General features: G+C 38.8%; 1 protein-coding gene across 1 annotated transcript in view; it reads left to right on the forward strand.

Moving 5' to 3' along the window:
• Nucleotides 1-25,678, forward strand: part of LOC113050104 (E3 ubiquitin-protein ligase SMURF1-like) — a 34,008-nt gene extending 8,330 nt beyond the window's left edge. Inside the window, 19 exon segments of the mRNA XM_026212790.1 lie at nt 11,822-11,860; nt 13,453-13,561; nt 13,725-13,858; nt 13,994-14,059; nt 14,515-14,590; nt 14,826-15,043; nt 15,046-15,063; nt 15,878-15,962; nt 16,409-16,429; nt 17,099-17,245; nt 17,563-17,764; nt 20,145-20,248; nt 20,510-20,624; nt 20,838-21,016; nt 21,373-21,510; nt 21,847-21,967; nt 22,544-22,745; nt 23,250-23,334; nt 23,515-25,678. Coding sequence (XP_026068575.1) covers nt 11,822-11,860; nt 13,453-13,561; nt 13,725-13,858; nt 13,994-14,059; nt 14,515-14,590; nt 14,826-15,043; nt 15,046-15,063; nt 15,878-15,962; nt 16,409-16,429; nt 17,099-17,245; nt 17,563-17,764; nt 20,145-20,248; nt 20,510-20,624; nt 20,838-21,016; nt 21,373-21,510; nt 21,847-21,967; nt 22,544-22,745; nt 23,250-23,334; nt 23,515-23,614 — 2,159 coding nt within the window. The 3' untranslated portion in view covers nt 23,615-25,678.
• The last annotated feature ends 434 nt before the right edge of the window (nt 25,679-26,112 follow it).

Here is a 26,112-nt window from a genome sequence, read left to right on the forward strand (position 1 = left end):
GAGGAGGTTTAGCATTCCAGTTTACCCTCTTGGCTGACAACTAATTTGTTCAAGGGTGGGTGGGGATCTATTTTTTAAAGGCCTCTGACATTCTGGTCAACCATTACAAAATGGCTTCCCACAGTTTAATGTTCAGCGCAGAGCTAGGTTTTGGCCGTGGAAAGTGAAAGAAAGAGAAACAAAGAGCCCGGAAGGAGGGTGGAAGATATCTCCGGAAAAGCTCATGGATAATTCATTCGTGCTGGGGTCCCGAAGTCTTGTGTTTCAGCACTGTGAATGGCAGGGCTTTACATGAGTGTGTGCAGTACGGTCTTTCTCATATCCCTCCAGTCTTCACGCCGCTGTAACTCAAACCGAAGCTGTGAATGGGAGGAGTGCTGTGTGTCATCGCTGAATCTGGCAGGAAATGAGTCGAGTAGGCCACATTCTTCATCCCCTAATCAGTCTAGTTCATCACTCAATTAGAGTGATGGCTTGCTTATGCGAAGCCTGAATGGTCTGTACTGTACTAATTAAATGTAATAATAGCAAAATAGCAATAAACAAATTGCAAGAGCTGCAAATGATTTAAATGAATGCGTCCACTTTGCATTACAAAGTGATGCCTAACATTGTGTTCATTTATAGATGTGCAACTCATAATAATGTTTTTAACAATTACATATACTGGAGTCGGCCTATATTTATGGTGTTAACATTGTTTCACTCATTAATTCTGAGAGAAACAATAATGCCACTCTGTTGCCTGACTACCAGTTTCTCCATAGCTGGCTAAGCAGAAGTGCGCTATTTGATCAGACAGCCAAGTTAAACAGCTACGCAACGTTCAATAAAAAAAAAAGAAAAAAAATGTCTGAGACATTTTGGTCTGTGAAGGATTTTTGATATTATACCCGTAGTCACCTTCTATTTATTTGATTTTTCACACCGGAAAAATCAGATATAAAAAAAAAGGAGTCCCAAAACTCGTATTCTGTAAGTGTTCCTGTAGCTTCAACTGGTAGAGCACTGCGCTAGCAAGCAAGCAACCGCAAGTTTGGGGGTTCGATTCCCCGGGAACACATGATAGGTAAAAATGTATAGCCTGAATGCAAGTCGCTTTGGATAAAAGCGTCTGCTAAATGCATAAATTTAATTTAATTTAAGTAGTATGCCTATAGTACATTGTTGGTGTAAAAAAACTAGCTTCTTTTATCCTCCATGTTAATCAGTAATTTTACCTATGGTAATGGTAATGAGCATTTAATTTACTTGGAAAATACTTGCAAATACGGCAGCTATATATAAAAGAAACATACAGTAGCACAGCCTAATAATAATTTGTCTATATTAAAAGTATTGCTTTAAACAGACCTGTGTGTTTTTTTATCACGACTGCAGTTTCCACTTCCGGCTTGCGCTGTTCTGTAGTTTATTAAAAGCTTATTAATTCTGGACGTGTCGCATGTCCATATTGCACCAAATTGTAACACTTCACTCTGGGTCCGCAGCAACACACCCACCACACGTGAAGTCGATTGGATGAAAGGTTCTCAACTAGGGATGCTCATTTCGATTAATTTTCCCAACCGACAACCGCCGCTCGTTAATCGATTATTAACCGTTAACTGATAAGATTATAATATTGAATTGGCATTAAATACAAATAAAATTAACGCGTATCTGTGACCCTTTAAAAAAATACAAACAATTTTTTTTTCCATCAAAGGGTTTATTTTAACGTGCAAAGTGCAAACAGCAGCATACAGAACAGATCAACAACAGAACCTGGATTCCGTTTAAATTTCCACGCACCTGCAGCATTTCTGACAGTGAGAGAAAAATAGAATAAAATAATACAAATTAAATACAAACTAGGCCTAGACTAAATCTATATATTTTTAACTTAAATAATTAACAAATTAAGATGACAAAAAGAAAACACCGAATCCGTTTGAACGAAGCTTTCAAACCGGATTTTTTCCCGTTAGATTAAGATTTTTCGTTAAATAAAAATAGCAGCCCTACCTCAAAACCTTGTCAAATTTTTATGTAAAAAAGCAACATATCAACGTGATGTGGGGTCAGTCTGGAGCGCAACCTGTTGACAGTTAGACCCGCGGCAGAAAACACCCTCTACAGTGGGACAGATGTTTCGGGAATACACAGGTAACGTCTCGCTAGAGTGGCCAGCTTCGGGAAGCGCCTTTATTTGCTTTCCACCAGTCAAGAGGATTAATATCCAGAGAAGGAGGATCGTCTCTCATGTAGATGTCAACATCTGCTTCTGGATAATCAGTGCGTCATCTCCTGAGATCGCCGTGCATCGCATCTTCTCCCTGATAACATGGAGGGCAGAGTTTGTTGCCCTTCATCACTCGAAGCTTGTGGGTGTTTGCTTCGTAAATGTTACTGCATCGTACTTGTGCTACTGCTGTATTTTAATACGGCGCCGCATAATTTACAGGTAACTTCGTCGCCCTTTCTGTTAAAATAATCCCACAAAGTGCTTCTTTTCGCTCGCTTCATTTTGCTTCCCTTGCTCAGAAAAAAAAAATCTGCAGGCATGTGTCACGGGTGTGGTTGAGCGTGCCGACGCGCTCCGTGAGTTAATAAATAAGCTATATAGTAGCCTAGGCTATTTTATTTTCGAAACCATGCAGCAAACTAAACAAAAATTACCTAAAAAAAACGTCAAACCGTTTAACTGATAGTATTAATCGGTCAAAATTTTTACTTTCGGTTAACGGTTAAACGGTCAATATGAGCATCCCTATTCTCGACATAATAAAAATGCAAACAGACAGACCGACATGCAGAGATGTTCAGCCTCTCCATCCGAAGCTTCGAATATTCTGTGTTGATTACTACCAAAACTTTGTACTCAAACATGGCATTCAGACCAGCCCTATAATCAAGTATTATTTAATGATAGACCTTTTAGTCATTAGAATTAAAACTTGAAAACCATGTTTGAAGGCATATTAGTCATTTTAATTGAACATTTTAACTGGACTGATGGTGGTGCTTTTTTGGTCATTCTGTTTTTCTGAAGAAAAAAAAAGGGGAAAAATTTAACAAAAAAACTGATAAGATAATAAGAACGATATAAAATGCACTAAGGATTAATGAGCTACTGTATTCATAAATATTAATCAGGTTGTGTGCATTCGCTCGAACAGATTTGCTGAAATCAGTACAAGGATGATTATATGTGAGCGCCAGCCAATTTCGATTGCCGTTTGCACATTATATGCAACGATTATAGATAATCAACTGTCAACTATAATCAACTATCATCCATGCGTATTAATTTTAATAATTTTTATAATAATTCATCTGATTTTACATGTGGCCTGACAAAATCATGTCTATTATTTTGGTTTGTGAGATCGGAGATCGTGCTGCGCAAACATACAAACATCCAGGAGATAGATAAATTCATTACTACATCGTTCACAGTCTTTGAAATGTGTTTTCAGCAATATATTTGTTATATTTGTTTTTAGAAGTTATTCTCGGAATTGCCGGAATTTTTTTTACTGTGAAGTTAGTAACAGTAATATTAGTATATTGGTGATTTTTACTATTTTGTTTAATATTTTTATTTAATGATGATTATTATTAGTTTAGTAATATTGATTACAGAATTACTCATTTGTGCAGGCTTACAAACAAACACAGCAAACAAACGAAGCCTTTAAAAAACACATTTTAGATTGTTGCAATTAAAAATCCTCACAATTGTGTAGCTCTTGACAGTACAAACAACATGCACAATAAGAAATTAAAACAGTTGCGTATTTTTGTCTCTTTACTTTAGGGCTGAAACGATTCCTCGAGTAACTCGATTACAAAAAATGATTGAGGCAAATTCCTCTGCCTCGAAACCTCTCTTAATTTATTTAAATTCTCACGTCAGGTTTTTTCGCAATTATTTTTTTTTTATGTGACACAACGTGTTTACATCACCCACAAAGCGGAAGGAGACACAAGCGCTGCGTCTGAAAGCGCATATTGCAAGGAGTCAGCAGTGTTTTGATTTGAGGGCGCGGGCAAACGTCAATAGAACGTCGTGGCATGTGTCTTTTGCAAGACAGAGTTGGCATACCACAACTAGGGCCCTATGATTTCCGCGATGCAGAAAACACGGAGGGAATCGCAAAATCCAGTCATAAAAACTGAATTTACAGTTTAATGCGGAATAGCACGGAATTCACCAAATTTTGAATGAATTAATCAAAAATAGGTCATTGCACTTACATCAAATCACGATATGGACTAATATCTGTAAATATTAAGCCGGAACAGTCTATTTAAATATGAATCCTGCATGTTCTGCGTGTCTCTGTTAATGAATGGAGCAGAAGCACAACTTCCTTTATCACACACTGAAGCACGCGTGACGCTCCGGTGATTTCAGCTTCTGTCGTCTCACTAAATAAGGACGTGAACACATGAACAACATCTCCAGAACTGCTCTGACAGTGTATTTGCTTAATTTTCAATAATTAAAAGATAAAGTAATTTTTAATGTGCATATCAGAAAATGCTTTATTTAAAACCCCAACTCAATGGCACTTAAATGCACTTAATTCATCTCTCAACTTTGTCAAATTTATGTTTTTGATGTATGCATTGCATTCTATGCATTTAAAAAATACTTGTATTTTTTTCTCTAAAAAAGGAAACTTAGTTGTTCATTTTAAGAGACCCAGAAGTCTTATTTTCTCTTGCATAATTAATATTGCATTTTAATTAAGCAAAAACATGTTTTATCCGATTACTCGATTAATCAATGGAATTTTTGGTAGAATACTCGATTACTAAAATATTCGATAGCTACTTTACTTTACTTCAACTCCATAGTGTCATGCTTCAATAATCTTTGTCATTTGTTTTATTTACAGTCTAGTATGAGTTTTTATTTTTGTTCAGAGACTGAGCATAACCTTCATTTATCCAAAACATTTTCAGAGAAAATGCTCAAAATTTGTCATCAGACTCGAATGTGTCAATAGCAAGTGAGCTTCAGCACAGAAATCCTCATGAATTGGGCAGAGATAACATTTTACTGTGCCCCTGCCTTACATCCTCCACCACTGCTCATTGGATGCTCTGCTCTTATTGAAGAAGTAAAGAGATAAATAACCATTGGCTCATATTCTGGTGAGTTACACCATAGTGTGTCAGCTTTACTGCCCCCCCCCCCCCCAACTTCATATATCAGCAAACTACTTGCCTTGCAAACAGCTGCAGAACCTGTCAGAGACTCATTCCCATCTACTGAGTAATGTTCCTTTTGGTTATAAACGTGTTCTTTCGCTGATTAACTATCTTAACAGTCTTGTGAACTAGCTCTCCGCCATTATTCCGTCAAGTGAAGAAGTTCTTTTTATTAAAGTCGGGGAATAAGTGGGTGGGAAACTAAGAATAGAGCCTCGTCTATCTCCCTTGCCCAACCTCATCAGTCACTACACAAGCTTTCCTAATGCAAGGTATTGAAGACACTCTGACATGCTGACTAGCATATATGATACTGTCTAGTTTTGCTTCAGGATTTTGGCAGTTGGAATTGGCAACTCAGTACCAGATTTGTTTATCATACATAATTGAGTTTTGATAGTTTCATACTCCTGCTAGGCAATAATTCATTTCAAAAACTTGTTGGTCAGCTCAAACCACATTCTTATTTGTCTTATTGTAATCTGATTATTTTTCCTATGTAGTTTTGTTTATGGTTTTTGAGGATGCATGACACAGCCTGCCCCTGTCTATTATGTAGGCTATAGCTAGTTTATTTCTACCATCTTACAGATTTGTGTCAAATTTTGAAGCTTGATTGGCCACAGTTGCAAGTGGTTAGTATTCTCCTCTTCTATTCTGTGCTATGTTATGATGTTGGCACAGTGGTAGTCACTATCCAATTATGATATTATAATAAGTTGTGATTCATCACAGCCTTTGGATATACACTTGGATACCCTTCTGCAGAAGCAAAACCAAATAAAACTAGATGAAAATCAGTTGGGCTTAATAATAATATCGCATTGGCCTATAAAAGTTTACATCCACCAGAAATTGTCCTGGTTTCCAGCTTTTGGAGAATGTTTTCGAACTGCTAATTCTATGTAATGAAATGGTTAAGATGATGGATGATCTCCCATGTCGATAACACCATACCAGACTGTTTGGCTTCCTATCAAAGGGCTTAATGAAAGTGCATGGGCAATACTGTTTGTAAAGCCCCGGGCAGTTGTCCACATACAGCACTGGGCAAATAACACCCACTGAAATCACCACATTTTTATGTGTGCGCCAGGGTTGTTTGTCAGTTTGTGCAGCTGGGCAGCAGAAACTCTGAAGTGTAGTGCATGTTTGTTCTGCCAGTCACGAGTCTCACGACTATGATTAGGCAGTGGTTAAAGCAACAGGAAAAACCCTCTTTAAAGGCCCTACACTGATGTGTACCACTCTTGAACTTCATTAAGAGTAGCTCGGCCAGTGTTTGAGAATAGCACTCATGTGTTTTCCTGTTAGTAATTGTCATGTGGTCTGTCATAAAGCTTCATTTTGAGGTTTTTGGCACCAAGTATTGCCTGGTTTTCTTCTCTGTTTTCTGAATTGAAAATCATTGCTGTGTTACAGATTATCTCAAATTTTAACTGACAAACAGAAATAAACAAATCAGTCTAAACCTCTATAAGACTATGTATTTACAAAACAAATAGCTGGTTTCACCGGTTTGCTTGTTGAGAAGGATCTTTTGGTCCGATAGGATGAATTCAATTCTTTAAACATGATTTCAATTTAAAATACATTATTTTGAACTTCCATTTTATTAATATGTGTATATGGTGCATCTCAATAAATTAGAATGTCAGGGAAAAGTTCATTTATTTCAGTAATTTAACTCAAATTGTGAAAATATTGTATTAAATAAATTAAATGCACACAGACTGAAGTAGTTTAAGTTTTTGTTTCTTTTAATTGTGATGATTTTGGCTCACATTCAACAAAAAACCAACCAATTCACCATCTCAACAAATTATAATATGCTGACATCAGCTAATCTCAAAACTCAAAACACCTGCAAAGGTTTCCTGAGCCTTCAAAAAGGTCTCTCAGTTTGGTTCACTAGGCTACACAATCATGGGGAAGACTGCTGATCGTACAGTTGTCCAGAAGACAATCACTGACACTCTTCATAAGGAGGGTCAGATACAAATATTCATTGCCAAAGATTCTATTCACAGAGTGCTGTATCCAATCATGTTAACATAAAGTTGAGTGAAAGGAAAAAGTGTGGAAGAAAAAGATGCTCAACCAACCGGGAGAAACCTCAGCCTTATGAGGATTGTCAAGCAAAATTGATTCAAGAATTTGTGTGAACTTCACAAGGAATGGACTTAGGCTGGGGTCAAGGCATACAGACATGTCATGGAATTTGGCTACAGTTGTCGTATTGTCTTGTTAAGCCACTCCTGAACCACAGACAACGTCAGAGGCATCTTACCTGGGCTAAGGAGAAGAAGAACTGGATTGTTGCACAGTGTTCCAAATAAGGGTGGTGAAAAAAAATCGATTATTGATTAATCGCGAGTATGTTATGGACGAGTATGAATCGATTATTACATTTTCAAAAATCGTTTTTTTTTTTTTTTTTTTTTGCATTATTTTATTTTGTAAAAAAAAATTATACCGGGAGTTGAACGTCACGAATGCGCCCAGTTCCAGTTAGCAAGCAGCCAGAACAGGTGTGTAAGATGGAAAAACCAGGAGCGAGCAACCAACCGAACCACCCAGCTCCATCTGGGCTCAAAGCAAGCGTGTGGATTTATTTTGGTTTTCATGGCAGGAGCTCTAACCCTCTTGGCGCCATGGTCGAGTTTACTCGACAAGATGCGGCACTGAATAAAACGGACGATTTTGTCAAATAGGGTTTCAAATTTCACGCGACCTCCCCTGCACCAGATAGCAGACATGTAATACTTAATCTCTGACTCAAAAAAACGTAATGCTCCTTAAAAAAAATCTTCGAGAGCGCATTGAATCAGTGCGAAAAAAAAGCGGAGCTAGTGTGAGAGTGAGCCATTTTATCTGACCAATGTTGTCAACGTCAGCGAGTATTGACATTAGATTATTATTATTATTATTTTTATTATTATCTAATGGCATCAATAAAGCTTCAATAAACCCGCAATGAACTGTTGGGACTACTATTCGCGGACACTGATTCTGAAGGGGAATATCCAGAAAATGACGGTGATATTGAAAGGTAAAGTACACCAAGCACAAACGGTGAATCCTTTGCCCAATGTAAATGGTCCTTTGCCAAATGTCAGAGGTGTGAACAATGTTTGCAGGGTTCGGAGTGTTCATTGCGAAATTAGCAGGCGTTTTAGTTTTGCGGGGACGAAGCGGGAGATTTTTTCCGCGCTAGACATGTATTTGTCTTCTGACCGCACCTCTCCGCAATCACGGTGACAGTATTGTAGTGGAAACTTTGTCTAATGCCTCTGGGTATGTTAGACGAGGTCAAAGTATTCATAGGACAGTTAGGAGGCAAGGTGGGGAGTCGCAATGACCCTGACAGTAGTCCGAGCTGTGCACACTCGGCGCGTGCGCGAGGCAGATCTGGCCGCGCTGCTCATAGCAGAAGCAGAGGCGATGTGACACGGGGCATAGATTTTGAACTAAAAAGGTCTTGTCTACTTGTGTTTGTGTGTCATATGAATAATATATATGTGCCCCATACATGGAATCAGAGTGCCTGCTGCATGTAGTAAACTGAAAATCCCAACCACAACATGCATTCGGTTTGTTTCTACCATTTATTAGTAATGTTTTACACAGTTTGTTTACTACTTACTGTTGTGAAATGGAAAATCAATAATCGTTAATCGAGAATCGTTAATAATCGAAAATCGACTGTAATCGAATCGGGACTTCAATAATCGTAATCGAATCAAATCGGGAAATCAGACAGATTAACCACCCCTAGTTCCAAAGTCCTCTTTTCAGATGAGAGCAAGTTCTGTATTTCATTTGGAAACCAAGGTCCTAGAGTCTGGAGCAAGGGTGGAGAAGCTCAGAGCCCAAGTTGCTTGAAGTCCAGTGTTAGGTTTCCACAGTCTGTAATGATTTGGGGTGCAATGTCATCTGCTGGTGTAGGTCCATTGTGTTCTTTGAAAACCAAAGTCACTGCACCCATTTACCAAGAAATTGTCATGCTTCCTTCTGCTGACCAGCTTTTTGAAGATGCTGATTTCATTTTCCAGCAGGATTAGGCACCTGCCCACACACTGCCAAAAGTGCCAAAAGTTGGTAAAATGACCATGGTGTTGGTGTGCTTGACTGGCCAGTAACTTACCAGACCTGATTTTCGGATCAAATAAATGCAGCCTTGGTAAGGATGAGAGACCTCTTTCAAAAAATCTTACTGAGCCCTAATTTTGAACAGTCTTCTAAATAGGAAACCCGTTGATTTGACTTAGACTTTCTTGCCTATGTTTTGGCAAAAATCCATTTGTTAGATTTTGACATTTTTGTACTCAGTAATTAACAGAACAAAACATCCATCTGCTGGTCTGAGGCAATAAAATCCTTTCATGCGAACTAATTAGTTTAAATGGAGGGGATGTTACAGCCCTGGCTGCCTGTGATGAAAGTTGTGTCTGACAGCAAAGTTTCTGCCTCCATTGTTTCCATGGCTACATATGTGGAAAGCTCCTAAAGGGAAGCTAGGGTGGTTAAGCTTTGAAATATCTGCTGCATGTATATTTGATTACTCTGTGACTGCTGTAGCTACGCCTCTGTCGCTCCTGAGGGATCTGCCTCGGCTTCGTCATACCTGCAAACTTTGATCTGAGCCTGTTATGCATCACGGCACCGCCACTTGGGTTATTGGTTGCCACAGTAACAAGTTATTGGGAGGTGATGGACAGCCTGGAGGCTGAAAGACATGATGGACTATGGAGCCACCCACCCCCGCTCCCGTCTCTCCCTGTGAATGCTGAGATGAATTTCACAGCTAATGAGACACTGCCCTACCCAAATCATGGAGCTGTGTGTGGGTGCAAACAGAGGTATGCCGCTTTGCTCTTCTGTCCACAGCAATGAATTTCCAGCTCTCTGACCTTTTGAAGATCCTGTCGTCTCGGCTCATTATTAGGGCATAAACTATACCATGCATTAGGGGAGCATGAAACCTCAGCATAAACCAATTAGTGGCTGAGCTTGCATGATTCCTGTTCTGTAGAAATTGGCTGCCTTTTCTCAATTTCAGACAGTTTCTTCTTCAGTTTCTTCTTCACTGTATTGTCAGGTGGATTTTAATAAATAAATAGCCTTCTGCAGGAACAATGAGAATACATAAAAGAATAGGGTACAAGTGCTTTTTGCTGTCTTTGCTGCTTTGTCTTGGATTCTGATTTAACCTCAGAAACACTAGTATGAATTCTTTGATGTACACGCTGGGATCGAGGAAAGATGCTGCCGCCGTCATCAACAGGAACCAGTCAGAAAGATCTCTTTTAAATCTCCTCATGTCATTTCAGAACTGTATAATGTTCCTCCTCCAGAAGTCATAAGGAGATTTTTTTTTTTTTTTGAAAGAATATTTTAGCTGCTTCAGCCATATAACAAAAGTCATTGGGGTCCAAAACAACAATGAACTCCACTGACCTTCATTGTGTTGCCATGGGAATGTTTCAGTTTTTGTGTTCTGCATAAAAATGTTCTGCATATTTGGAATTCCGAAAGGATAATTAATTTTCATTTTTTGCCAAACTGACCCTTTAGCAGTTCTCCAGTGTAATAATTACCACGACCCTATTAAACAAGGTCATATGAGTGATCGGGCGTAAAATAATTTTCGGCACCATTATTTGGCTATCAGATAAATGTTTTTGGGTAACCATGTAAAGTGGTGAAAAAGTGGTGAAACTGCAACCATTTAAAAGTGTAATAGTATGTTCATAAATTGGATGGTTGACAGACAAAGTTGTGTTTACCATGTCATGTGTTGGTTCTGACAGCACGCATGAATTAACCATGTGACCTCATGGAAGAAATGAAACTCTTTAGAGGCAGAACACAGGCCTTCTCTGTTTGTCCAGTAACACACACACGCGCTCAAACCAGACAATTCAGAATCACGTCACTGCATATGATGCCCCACAGTTTCCTGTTGTGCTGTGACTGCAAGACAGTATAGGTGTTTGCACTTTGGTAATACCACTTCTCCACTGTTATGTACATTTTACTTGTCCAAAATGATGCAGGTCATTGGTTTGCTATAGCCTTGTCTTCCGTGTAAACAGCACATTTTTGAGAAGATGAATATTGCTGACCACACCTGCTCTGTCTCACGCCACAGCGTGTCAAACATAAGCTGACACCAACCTTATTCCCAAATGCTGCTTCTCTTAAGTGCACCAATCCCATTGAAAAGCATGAAATCACATTGCAGCCTAACACAGAATGACCTTTTGATATTTTTACATTTTACATTCTTGGGGTGCTGACTAACAGCGTTAACAGGAAGTCTGTCTGATTTATTCTGTTCAGGCTGTGCTGGGATGGCCCCAGTGGCCCCTCTTGAGGGTCTAGGGGAATGGTCATGTCAGTTATTTAGTGGAACGAGGCCCAGCTCTCTCTTAAAAGCTGTCTCTGCAGATAAACACTGTTTTCAGTCACTCTCCCATCAGCAGCAAAGCTTTTAATTACATCAGGCTTTCAATTATTTATTTTCCATGCACATAAATTCCCAAGTAAGTGGTGCATCTGTTGATGTATTGAATGATTTGGGATTATAATGATTTTTTTCTTTTTCTTTCAGTATTATGTGCCAAGAATCTGGCAAAGAAAGACTTCTTCCGTAAGTATACCTCATTTCACAGTTATAACTCATTTTCACAATTCTTCGTGTACCTTAAAAAAAGTTTACATTTTGCTATTTTGCCCTTGTGTCACTCCAAACCTGCATGGCTTTTGAATAATTTTCTGGTTGCTATTTTCCATATAATAACAATAAATCAGGCATTCAAGCTTCAAAAATGGACAAAAAAGCACCAGAAAACTATCATAGCAGTAGTCCATGACAAATTCAAAAAAGTCTTCAGAAGTCCGTCTCATAACTTTATCAAAGTAAAAGACTAAAATTTAAGTTATTATTTCCTGATACAGCAGTGTGCTAACTGCTTTAAGATCATCCAGACCAATTTTGCGAATTGGATCAACTGTTTAATTGAAAAGAACAATTCTTTCCACAAATTGCATGTCAATACTTCTCTCAAACTTTATAAACGCGCCAAGGTGAATTTGGGTGGAATAATGACACAGAGCTATCAAATGATTACAGAAACCATGAAATTTAGAGCATATTTCAGTGATACTTTCCTTTTCTTTTATTTTAGAGTTTGACTACAACAGTCCTCATTCACTTTGTGTAAATTCACATCTTTGTTGAAATGAGCAGCAATATTTTTCAAGTTCACCTTTTGTTTTTCACATAAAGAGTTTGAAATGTTACTTTTGGATGAACTATTATTCAACCTTAAATGTCCCTCAGAGATTACTGTATGATTCTGGAACATTAGTGCGTCTCTCCTCTCCACTGGCTGCTTGTATCACTGGGGGAATTCACATCCTCATTCAGTGGCTCCTCGTCAGATTCCACCCACTATAGCATGAGCACACTTCACTGTTCTGCACTCTGGGCTCTCCATCCCAGCTGTTCTGACTGACACGCTTGTTTGCCCCACTGGCCTCATCACTGTGTGTCCCAAATATTATTCAAATGACTGGTGTGCGTCATTCATAGATCCTGTTTCTGTGCCATGTCAATTATGCTTTTCTTAAAGCAAAAGGCCACAATCAGAATGTATGAGAAAGACAGACGAAACAAGACCAGTTGTCTCTGATAATAATGCATTATATTATTAGTCTTAATGTTCCACAACAGATGCAGCATGCATCCCCCCCCCCACCCACACTCACTGAAATGCTTTGGAAATGCTCTTTGAACGGTTCACAGAGCATGAGACTGTCCTTTCAGTAACACGGAGCAAAAAGCTGTTATGGTACACATCCTAGTTTATATAACTTTCTTTATATAGCAACTTATAACAGCTTATAACTTTCTTTTATATAGCACTTTAAAAAAATTTATATTTAATTGCCTGCAAAGAAATAAAAGAAGTGTGCTTGTAAAATGTATTTAAGAGACTTTATGTGTTAGCGATTCTGTAAATTGCCATTTAAAGTCAGTAGCTCCATGGTCATACTTTTTGGTCTGGGGATCTGTAAAGCCTTCCAGATATTTGCAGTCTATCTTAATTTTTGCAACTGTCCTTGTGGAAGCTGCTAAGCTGTCCAGATTGTAACGGGCAGTGAGAGGGCGGTCTGTGACTGCCGAGTTTGTCCTCTGTTGTTTATTTGTCTTCCTGCCACACTGTCGTTCTGCTGCAGGTTTGCCTGATCCTTTCGCCAAAGTGGTGGTGGATGGCTCGGGTCAATGTCACTCTACAGACACGGTCAAAAGCACATTGGACCCCAAGTGGAATCAGCATTACGACCTGTGAGCAAATTCCTATAAAGTTACTGATGCCTAATTTTGATGTTCTCAGTGGTATTTGTGATGTTGTACAGTTTCAGCCATTTAGTTCATCTTTAAAATAAAGGAAACCATATTAGCTAGTGATTTTAAAAAGAGGAAATTGCTAAACAGAGGTTTTCTGCAGGTATATTGGGAAGACCGATTCCATCACCATTAGCGTTTGGAACCATAAGAAGATCCATAAGAAGCAGGGTGCGGGTTTCTTAGGCTGTGTGCGACTCCTGTCCAATGCCATCAGCAGACTAAAAGACACAGGCTGTGAGTGTGATACTTTTATAGTATACTATATGCTGTAATCTCTTAATTGAGCCACATCACAGGTGTTACATGTCTGTGTATCTGCGGTCCACTAAAGTTTAATTACATCTTGTCAATTATCTGTCTCCCCATCAGACCAGCGTTTAGACTTATGCAAGTTGAACGCATCTGACAGTGATGCTGTCCGTGGACAAATTGTTGGTAAGTACTAAGCAATGCAGGTAGAACTTGTACAGAATTTTTCATATACCGTGGCCCCAAAATGTATTTAGCCACTTCAGCGACACTTTTAAGTATATGTATTTGCACTAGATAACAAAATATCTCGTGCATCAGTGCATAGGGTTTATTTTTAAAAAAGAAAACACAACTGCAGTTTTTCAGTCAAAACATTTAAGATGAAATTTGCCTCATTAAAGTTAGTTCTGAGAAAAGCATTATTTGTAAATATTTGCAGTCAAGATCATATCTTTATTTTATCATTTTTGTGTGTCTGTGTCATTGAAGTGTCAAAATACTTTGTGTAAATTCAAATGCCAACTAACAAACTAATGAAAATGAATACTGCTGAATCATTATTTCACTGAATGAAGAGTCTTGTAACAAAATGCCTCAATATGAAGACTTTTCTTTAACCGTTTTGTTTGTTTTTGTAGTGAGTCTGCAGACCAGAGACAGAATCGGCAGTGGAGGGCCTGTGGTCGACTGTAGAGGACTGGTAGAGAATGAAGGGTGAGCCAACTTTTGTCTCGAGGATACCCCCAATCCCCCCCCCCCCTTTTTTTTTTTAACACTGACTGCCTGCCTTCCCAGATAAAGCACTTTATTTGAGCTTCCTAAAGACCAGTTAGTTTCACAGTTCATCACTGACTTGAACATCAGTACCAAGACTGTAGATTTGACCCAGTGAAATGTTTGTGTGGCTGTATGTATTTTAACACCTGCTCTGTATACGTGTATGTTTCAGGCCAGTCTTTGAAGACTCGGGGCCCGGACGGCCTCTCAGCTGCTTCATGGAGGAGCCCATGCCATACACGGATCCGACAGGAGCCGCTGGCGGGGGCAACTGCCATGCACTTGAGTCACCAAATCAGGAGCAACGGCTCCAAGCACAACGCATCAGAAACCAAGATTCCCGAGGGCACGCACACACCCCCCAAAATAGACCACACGGACACCAGTCCCCGACCTCCCTGAGGGCTACGGTAAGTGTTAGCGAGTTATGAATGGGTGAAGATGAAATTTACCTGAAGGGTTTTTTTTTTTATCTTATTTTTTTTATTTCTTTTTTTTTATTAATCTGATTGTTTTAGTTTTTCTATTTCTTTTTTCCTCAGTGCTTGAAAACCCTTCTGGTATAGCAATCGGAGTACGGCTTTTGTAACAAAAACACTTTTTTTCAGTACACTTCAAATTGCCTGGTGTGAGCAATTTTCCAGTCATTATGTATAGTCTGCAGGTCAATGTTCATTTTTGAGGGCTGTCAGTTTTGTGCAATATAATATCTAAATATTTTACCATAAAAATATGTAGTTTTTTTTCACATCCCTGGTGCGTATACCTGATCTCCTACCTACAGTACTGCTAGGGGCTGTCCACTGCTAGGGGCTGTCCACTGGGGCTAATACAGCTTAGTGATCAGGGTAAAGGCTACTGAAGTGCAGTGAACTGGGGAGACTGAGCTCTGAAAGGAGTCTATTCACTCTGGCACTGATGCTTTAGCTGAGCCGTGTGGTCACTGCGGACCGCATTACACAGGTGGATTGGCTGTGGTAAAGCCCCTCATTGGAGCGTAACCGTGCCTGACCCTGTTGGTGTTGTGGTCGAGTCCTCTGCCGTGACCAGTGGACAGGTCCAGTGTAATTAAATCTCAGACTAGGCGTGCCGCACTAGCTGTGTGCCACCTGAAAACTGGAAGCTCAGCGTCCTGTTGCAATTCTTTAGGTTACAAGTAAACTGTCGTCTGAGTTAGCTGTGGCTCATTCACTCTTAACGTGTCTTTTCTCTTTTCTAATGCAGAGCAAAGGACCACCGTGCAGGGCCAAGTCTATTTTCTGCACACACAGACTGGCGTGAGCACCTGGCATGATCCCAGAATACCCCGGTAGGTTTAATCACCACCCGTCTTGGCTGAAATAATGATTGCCCTTGTTTGATTGCTCCTCGCTGCTGTTGTGAAATCACTCTAATCGTAGCACCTTAATGTCCAAAATCAGCTAACTTGATCATCAGCAATCTCAGTTAATAGCTGCTACTGTTGACATTGTTAACTTAATAATTTGCTCAACATCATAATAATGATCTCAGAAGCATGAGGAAAAGGACAACGAGAAGAAGCCTGTTAGTGAGGAAAACGGGGTGGGAAATTAACACATGGCACCAGCTAAATGCAGATGCTTTTTGTAGTGGCAGTTTATTTTGCCTTAACAGACCCTGTTGCGTGTGACCTCTTAACTTGGTCAAATAACATGCATGTATATTCAACACACACATGTGAGTGTATTTTGAAGAAGTTCTTATATGCTGTCGACTGTTTGTTTTCATCTTCAGGTGTACCAACATCTCTTTAAGGCAAGTCAGTCCACTTGGTGTCTTTTTATGTTATGGCCCGGGTTATAAACTCTACATGCATGGAGAAAGTTTACTTTATAAAAAAAAAAAAAAAAAACATTCCTTTATTTAGTAAGGATGCATTAAATTGATCAAAAGTTATAGTAATTTATGAAAAAAAAAAATCTGTTTAAAAAGAAAATGCTGTTCTTAAGAGCATTCAAAAAAATCCTGAAAAAAAGTATCATGGTTTCCACAAGAATATTAGTCGGCACAACTCTTTTCGACCTAATAATAGTAAGAACAGTTTCTTATTGATTTCTGAAGGATCATGTAACACTGGAAACTGAAGTAATGGTTACTGAAAATTCAGCTCTGCCATCACAGGATTAAATTACATTTGAAAATGTATTGATATAGAAACCTTCATTTTAAATTGTAGTTATATTTCATAATAGTACCAAGCGTAAGAGTTTTCTTTTCAGACATTACAAAAATCTTTCCCACTCTTTTGAATTTAACAAAAATATAAATGGTTGGTAAAATCTAAGTGTCTGGTAAAATAGGGCATTCGCTTGCCATTGTGGCTGGTGGATGAAAAAAGTTAATTTCCCACCCTGAAATGAGGTCAAAAGAGACACCATTATATGTGTTGAGCACCAAGTGTGATGGGTGCGCTTGCTCCTTCAGGGATTTGAACAGCGTGAGTTGTGAGGAGCTGGGCCCTCTGCCACCCGGCTGGGAGATCAGGAGCACTGTGTCAGGACGAATTTATTTCGTCGACCATAATAATAGAACCACGCAATTCACTGACCCCAGGTTACACCACATCATGAGGTAAAACATTTTTCACATCGGCTTGCTTTTAACATCTGATTACTCATTCCAGCTCTTAAATTATCCTATTAATTATTCGCCACAACGAATAAATCATCCTTGTGTAATTAAAGATCCTAGTAATGATAATTGCTTGCTCGTATAAGGTTTTATTAAATTAATTCTCAACATTTATTTAATTCCTAATCGTCCCTAGTGGGAGTGTAACCCAAATGATGCATGAAAATGTTTTGGTCCAGTTTCTGGATAAAGTGCTATCAATGTGTGGATGTTTTGGTACACGTGTGTCATTTATGCGTTCTGCATCTGATGAGCAGCCAGCAGTCTCAGGGGAAGGAGTCGAGCCAGCCTCTGCCTGTACAGATGGAGGTTGGTATGGAGGAGGGTGAAGGGGAGCTACCAGTGCGCTACGAGAGAGATCTGGTCCAGAAACTTAAAGTTCTCCGCCATGAGCTCTCCCTGCAGCAGCCTCAAGCTGGCCACTGCCGCATAGAAGTGTCCCGTGAGGAGATCTTTGAGGTACTGGCATATGGAACTGTTTTTTGTCATTTAAAGTGACTAAAGATGCATCACGGTTAGGTTTACACACTGATGTTTGCTTTTTGGTTTCCAACAGTAGGATGCCAATAACAGTATCTTAAGTAATGCTGCAGTTTTTGGCCAGATCAATATGGCTCTGATAATTTTAGGAGAATATGTCTATTATTTTGTATTTTCTACTTTATTTAGTTTAATACACATCACTGGTTTTCCTGAGCTTCCTGAGTTTCATCAGTGCACATTATTCCAAAGAAAAAATATTTTACCCCAGTGCAGAGTTAATATGTTTGTGGTCAGTAAGAGTTAAAGTGTTAGTTCACCCAAAAATTAAAATTAGCCCATAACTTACTACCCTTCAAGTCATCCTAGGTGTATATGACTTTCTTCTTTCAGACGAATCCAGTCAGTTATATTAAAACTTATCTTTGATCTTTTCAAGCTGTTTAATGCCACTCAGCTGGTGTTGCATGCATCCGTCCAAAAGAAGTTAAATAAAAGCGCCCATCCATAAAAACAAAATTGTATTACACAGCTCTGGGGGACTTCGCACACTGGATGGGAAGCAACATTATAAATTTACCAAATCCTTGTTGTACTACATAAAGTCTGTAAGATTGTATGTGTTACATCCTAGTCTACATTTTAATAGACTGTTAGAAACAGTAATAGTAGGTTATTAGTTAGATGCCAGATATTATTTATGAAGCTATGACTCTGAGTAATTGATTTTTAGAATAAAGATTCTCATACGATTCTGAAAACAAAACATTAGACAAAAACTAAATAATATATAGGCTACTTCACTTATGTTTCTTACAAAATGTTTTATTTATTGTTAGAAATGAGTCTAAAATGTTGTAAACGAGCCTATTAAAAATAAAAATATGTAAAAAAATAAATTATATGTATTGGAAATAAAATTGTTTAATGAATCTGTTGATTGAATGAATGAGACATTAAATGCATTTTAACAGTCGCTACCTACTGCCATAATGTGACACGTAGGCCTTCGATCTTTATTTGAAGCGGAATGCGTTCCAAAGGTCAGTTTCTCTTTTTTAATACGGCTGCTGCAACATCAGCTAACGTTATAGCCAGACTATAAACTTTTATCCAAAACACTTCCGTTATAAGTATTTAATGTTTGCAACACAGAAATGTAACCTATGTGTAGACTGTTTGTGAAGCAGTTTCAAACATAAGTTTACATGATGAGCACTGCTCTCTCTGGATCAGCGGCTGCACTAAAGCAGGTTTAAATATTCGGATCTGATTTCAAATGTTTAATATACCTAGTGGATTCAGCGTCATAGCATTAAGATTATGTGTGTTTGAAAATGTTATCGCGATCTTTTAATGATTAATCCTTATGAGCTTATAGCCTATGTATTTTTGGATGTAATAATTTGTACCAGACCTCAAAAGTTGCCGAGGTCCGGGTGGGCCCCCCGCTTCCATGATCCATGCCTCTTGGCTTATATAGAAATCCTCCGACATTATTCTTTAAATATGGTTATTTTTCCTACTAAACACATAGATACAGGAGGACTTTATTCACCTCCCGGTACCCATGTGAGACAAATTTTTTGTTGGTGTTTTTTCTCTCTCTCTTTTAATGATGGGCAATTTTTTTTTTTTTTTTTTTTTTTTTTGGACTGAAGCACTGCAACACCTGCTGAGTGGCATTAAACAGCTTGAAAGATCAAAGACAGTTTTTAAAACAACTCTGACTGGATTTGTCTGAAAGAAGAAAGTCATATACACCTAGGACTGGACTTGAGGCTGAGTAATTTATGAAGTCTTGCTCACCAAGGCTACATATATTTGATCACAAACACAGTAAAACGTATAATATTGTGTAATATTATTAGATTTAAAACGGTTTTATATTTTAAAATGCAGTTTATTCCTGATAAATTCAATGACACATGATTCTTATTTATATTATTCTGAAAAGCTGATTTATTTATACATTTCTTAGTAATGTGGTACATTTTTATCATTCTTTAATCAATAGATACATCAGAACAACATGAATTTGAAAAGGATATTTTCATAACATTCTAAACTTCTAAACTGTCACTTTAGATTTCAATTTGATTTTTACAAACCCTTTATGAATAAAAGTATTATTTTCTTTAATAACCTCACGTTGACCCCAAACTTTTGAATTGTAGTGCATTAACTTGCTATCTGAAGCAATCTTTTGAAACTTCTTTGATATAATGGCCCAAATGTACATATTATTTTAAGCTAGTTTACAATTTGTTTCATTTATAAATCAAGTTTAATATGTAATTTATGTAAATTAATGTTTCACTCAGAAGAATATCACATTTCTGCTCTGTCTGTACAACAGGAGTCTTATAGACAGATCATGAAGATGAGACCCAAAGACCTGAAGAAGCGGCTGATGGTGAAGTTCAGAGGAGAGGAGGGGCTAGATTACGGTGGAGTTGCTAGGTAGCATATGAATCTGTTCCATGCAAAAGGTTCTCATTAATTAATTTCCCCTGTGCCTCATTATTCCCCCATCTCTTTTCGAACGCCAGACTTGAGTTTATAATTTCAACAGTTTAGCTGAATCTCAGCCAGGCTTATCAGCATGCAGGGTATCATGTTCACGATATTGCAGGAGTTTAGGCTGAACTGCAGCCAGCAAGACTCAGTTTTGAGCATCCTAAAAAAAAACTGACTTCTATCTGAATTCCTGTCCTGTTCCAGGGAATGGTTATATCTCCTCTGCCATGAGATGCTGAATCCATACTACGGTCTGTTTCAGTACTCCACCGATAACATCTACACACTACAGATCAACCCAGACTCGTCCATCAACCCTGTAAGTCATGCAGCGAGACCAAGGTTGAATTTTCTCTCCTAAACAAGATCCAGTGAATCTGTATGTTATGAAGAAACTCAGCAAAGGCTGTGTTTCTTGGACCACACACTATATGTGGTTGTCATGTGTTTGCTTTAAAAGGTTCACCAAGCATTACTCTTCAGCTGCAGGGTCTCATTACACTTCCTCTCACGCCCTCTGCTGTTTTCTCAGGACCACTTGTCTTACTTCCACTTTGTTGGGCGGATAATGGGTCTGGCTGTTTTCCACGGGCACTACATCAATGGAGGCTTCACCTTGCCCTTCTACAAGCAGCTCCTGGGAAAGCCCATCCAGCTTTGTGACCTTGAGACTGTGGACCCAGAGCTGCACAAGAGCCTCGTCTGGATACTGTGAGTGAATTTTATAAGAAATGCTCAGATGAATTTCAATATAATGTAGGGTAGCACGATATATATTGGCTGATGATTAATGCGCATCGCGTCAGTAAAGCCGGTTCTCGAATCAGTGGTAAATTCCATCAGGTTCGTGATTTAACATAGAGCAGCAGTTTCTTCATGGAGCCGTTGTTAACTGACTAGCTGCGCAAATCCAAGCTGATAATGAACGTGGATTTGCGCAGCTTGTCAGTTAACAACGGCTGTGTGTAGTAACAGCTGCTCTGTTATTTATGTGTTGTTAATGGGTAGCCTGTTGAATGTAAGCAACATTATAAATAACTTGGCTATATTTGTCTTCTGTTTTTCAGAGAGAATGACATCACATCTGTTTTGGACCACACCTTCTGCGTAGAACATAATGCTTTTGGCAAATTCCTCCAACATGAGCTGAAACCAAACGGCAAGAACATCCCAGTCACAGAGGAGAATAAGAAAGAATATGTGAGGTATGAAGAGGTGCACGCATGTGGACTGACCAGACACTCTCTGAGACAGTCAGCCAGCAGAGGGCAGCGGTCACATGGCTAGTTGGGCTGGGCAGAGGTTTTAGGATCCTCGCTGCTTTTTCCACTGTTAATTTGATTGAGTGAACCCTGGATATATGTTACCGCTCAAGAATGTTAAAGGAATGTCTATTTTTATGGGAGTCGTTATTGTGTGTGAGTCAATGCCAAACAGAAATGAATCCGAGGTTGTCAATGATGGACTGAGGGTTTCAGATGCCTCTTGGTGTTCTCCATGTTCCTCTGTAAGTCTCTAATGATCGATTGTGTCTGTGTTAGGCTGTATGTCAACTGGAGATTCATGCGAGGCATTGAGGCCCAGTTCCTCGCTCTGCAGAAGGGCTTCAACGAACTTGTACCACAGCATCTGCTCAAGCCTTTTGACAACAAGGAACTTGAGGTAATTCAGACACGTGCTGAATGGATAGGCTGATGAAGAGACCACTCAGACTAGTGTCAGAGACATTAAAAGGGGAGGAGACAGACCCTTTGTATTATATAATGAATAGGAGAATCATAACTCTAAATATGACATCTTAACCCATTTTTTATTTTATTTTATTTAATTCAGACACTTAAATATACTCTTATTTCTTGCATAGAAGATAGAATGGAATGATGGAATCTAATTACATATAATTTGTGAGACTTAATTACCAATAAGAAAGTATTTTAGTTTAAAAGTATTGATATAATGTCATACAAGTTTTTTTTTAAATCTTTTTATCATTTGAAAACATTATTTTTGTAGAAATCATCATAATTTAAGGATTTTTCTAATGAATGGAAAGAACAGCATTCATTTGAAACAGCAATCTTTCGTGACATAAATGTCTTGCTGACCCTAAACAAGAAGAGCAGTGTATCTCCATCAAATGTCATTCCCTGCCCCCTCATCATCATTTTCTGTTCTCCTTATTATCAGTAAATGTAGTGTAAAGGTCAAAAATGATTTTGGTTTCTCTCTGCATTGTAGCTGATCATTGGTGGTCTGGGCAAGATCGATCTGAGCGACTGGAAGGCCAACACACGGCTGAAGCACTGTGTGGCTGACAGTAACATAGTGAAGTGGTTCTGGCAGGCGGTGGAATCGTTTGACGAGGAGAGGAGAGGCAGACTGCTACAGTTCGTCACAGGCTCCACACGCGTCCCTCTACAAGGATTCAAAGCACTGCAAGGTGGATAATGGATAAGCCATGTGCACTTTCAATACACCTGATGTGCTTGTAATCATAAGCTTCCAAGTCTTCCACTTTTTAGTTAGTATTGGCCTTAATCCTAGTTAAAAATTCCCTGACTTAAGGCAACATGAAACCAGAATTTATTTATAGTCCCTGACCTTACTGTGCACAATTCATCAGTGCATGTAATTCTGACGCAAAAAAAAAAAAACATTGATATGCTCATTATAATATGATCTGTTCATCATTTGAACGATTTTTCTTCAGTCATTTTAACTGATAAATCTGTAGCCTAACATGTTTCAAACTTTTCCTGTACAAACGAAAATATCAAGTTCAACTCTACATTATATCCTGCTTAATATTCTGATTTACTATGAACATTATGAGAGCTAAATGAGTTGTGAATTTCTTTGCCTTTTTAAAATAGGGTGTTCATGCTCACTTCTGTTGAGTGTGATGTTTTGGAGAACAGTGATAACTAGAATGTATCTTTGTAAGGTTCTACAGGTTCTGCAGGACCAAGACTCTTCACTATTCATTTAATTGATGCCAACACAGACAACCTGCCCAAAGCCCACACATGGTAAGATCCATAACATCTTTCATAGCATTATGAACTTCACACAGATAATGGATGTAAAAATCTCTATTTATTTCTACGGTCCAAAGCTGTGATTGACACTATTTGGTGCTGTACTCAAATTAAAGATACATGTGTGTTGGAATGAAGGCTGAAATACTGACTTCTCTCTTATTCCTTCAGCTTCAACCGGATCGACATCCCGCCTTACGAGTCATACGAGAAGCTCTACGAGAAGCTCCTGACCGCCGTGGAGGAGACGTGTGGCTTTGCAGTGGAGTGAGCGAGTGCCCTGTCCAACCAGCCAGCAATGGCAGCAAACCCACCAAACAGCCCCAGCCACCCCTTTCACCCCCCTCCCCCTCTCCAGGACAGACGGACTGGTGTCTCCTGACAGCCTTCAGCATCAACCGCCAGCCTGAAACTGCAGCGGAGGGGAGCGACCACCCAAGGGCAAAACTCTCAAAGACTAATGATTCCTCGCAACGTGAATCGGGAATTGTTTCACATTACCACAATAAGTTACAGAGAAATCTGGTCAACGTTTGTTTTGTTTCTCGAAAGTCCAGTTCATATCGTCTTTGTCACTGAAGCGGCGGGTTGAGAGCGTCTGACTGGAAGCCTCGCTGAGCCTGCGGTCTACATGAAGTAGAGCTCACGTTTTAGTCTGGGTGGACTATTTTAACATACACCGAGCCTGTGACCATTAAACCAGTTTACCTACAGCAAATGCATCTTGGGACATGGTTGGTCTGCGTTGTAATGTTTGCGATCGTCTCCTCTTATTTCCTTTTTTACTTTATTTCCTTGCGTCCTGTTCAGTGCTGTAGAATGCCATTTCAGTGGTATTCGATTTCCTGCACTCATCAGCGTTCTCGTTGTAGAAATTAATAATTATTTTTCTTTTTTTGTCTGAGATCAAGAACATGCATGAGTCTTAGTCCTGTTGTGGAAACAGTGAATGTCACAGCGCCCCATGTGTTAATGTTCTTCAGCTGAAGCACAACGATCGTGTGCAGTCTAGAGAAGAGCCAAAGCCCTGGCAAGCCAGTATTTTCATCAGATGAAACCTTGTTTTTATGCAGCGAGCATTCCTCTGTTCTCAACAGAAGGCATATTTTTAAAGGTAATGTTTAATGAATGGTGTTTTAATAGGCAGATTTTGAAGCAAAACTTTCTGATCCATTGTGTCCGTTAACACACCAGAAATGGATCCCTAAGTGCAGCTTTGCAAAGGAAGTGGATGTTGAATGTTTTGAAGAAGCTCTTTTTGTCATTCGTATTTGATGGACCCTGATTAATCTCTAATGAATCCTGCCATTATCATGTGGTAACTTGGCATTAACCATTTTAACTTGATGTACCATGAAATTCAACTCTAGACTGTTATTTGTGTGTCTTTTTCATTTAAACCACTGCTTCAAGTAACATTCAGCACTTTGGCTGGCGTCATGGAGCGTTTATTCCCCTGCAGGTGAATGTTGATGCCCTTCGGCTTCGGAGTGGGGTTTGGTCCAGGTTTTGTTGTGGTGAAAGATCAGGGGAGTGTCTCAGATTTCATTATGTTGCATGGCACCAAATTATTCTTTGTAAATGGAAAGGATGAGACAACCTCATAGTGTTCATTCAACCACTTTTGTCTTTTTTTCTTTTGTCTTTTTTTTTTTTTTTAACCAATTATTTATTACCATGTAATGTCCTTTTAAGTATTGCTGCTATTACCATTATTCCATAGTTTTCAGAGAAGGCCGAGTTCTTGTGAAAGCTGTACACTAATCTCTTTTATTTTATGTATGAATCAAAGTATTTAAACCTGCTGCTGATTCTTCAGGACGTTAAGAGGACGGGTTCACCCCAACTTTGACTTGGATGGAGTTAGCAAAAGTAGGCAGGGCCCCGGTGGTCATGTTCATATTTGTGATATATGCAATAAAATCCATCACCCTTATATTCTTGGTTCTGTCTTAAAATGTCTCTTTTCTCACTTAATGTGTGTTGGATCGGTCAGAATTTGTGTCTTTGACAAGTGTTCTGTTTTTCCATAAGACCGGGAAATGCCTAGAGCAGTGAACCATTTTTAAACTTGCATAAAAGACAAAAGAGGAGACGTTTAATGTTGTGTAATTGTGGGAATAGCTAGTGAGCTTGAAGAATGAGTATGGACTTTGCCTGAAGTTACAGTTGTTTTCATATTTCTCAGTAATGTGACCAGTATCATCACATTGTACAATTATTAGGTCCTGAGTGTCATTGTTTATTCGATGCAAGAGTAATGTATCTTACTATGTACTAAACATTTCTGAAAAATTCAGTGTAAATAAGATTATATTAAAGAAACTAAATTGCAGTCCATTTCTTCTTGCACTTTTTTTGTTGTGGTTGTCTTTGTTTGCATGTATATTGTGAATTGTATTCAGTAATATATGTTAAAGGGATAGTTGACCCAATTTTCTTCCCACAAATACATTATATTTAATAATAGCTTATCAGTGGTGACTATTCTCAACTTGATGTCCATATGGCAGAAATGTACGGTAAAAATCGAGCAGTTAGTTAATGTCAAGCAATCAAACAGACAGTGAACACTATTAACCGCAATGATTATATGTTTTAATAGGTTTTATATAAGTTAACTCACTTTCAGGCCATCCAAGATGCATTTGAGTTAGTTTTTTTCTTCATCTGCACAGATTGGGAGAAATTTAACATTGCATCACATTCTCGATCCTCTGCAGTGAATGGGTGCCGTCAAACAATAATCATCACATCACAATGATCCAG

The sequence above is a fragment of the Carassius auratus genome, chromosome 3 (genome assembly GCF_003368295.1).
Source record: "Carassius auratus strain Wakin chromosome 3, ASM336829v1, whole genome shotgun sequence".
NCBI lineage: Eukaryota > Metazoa > Chordata > Actinopteri > Cypriniformes > Cyprinidae > Carassius > Carassius auratus.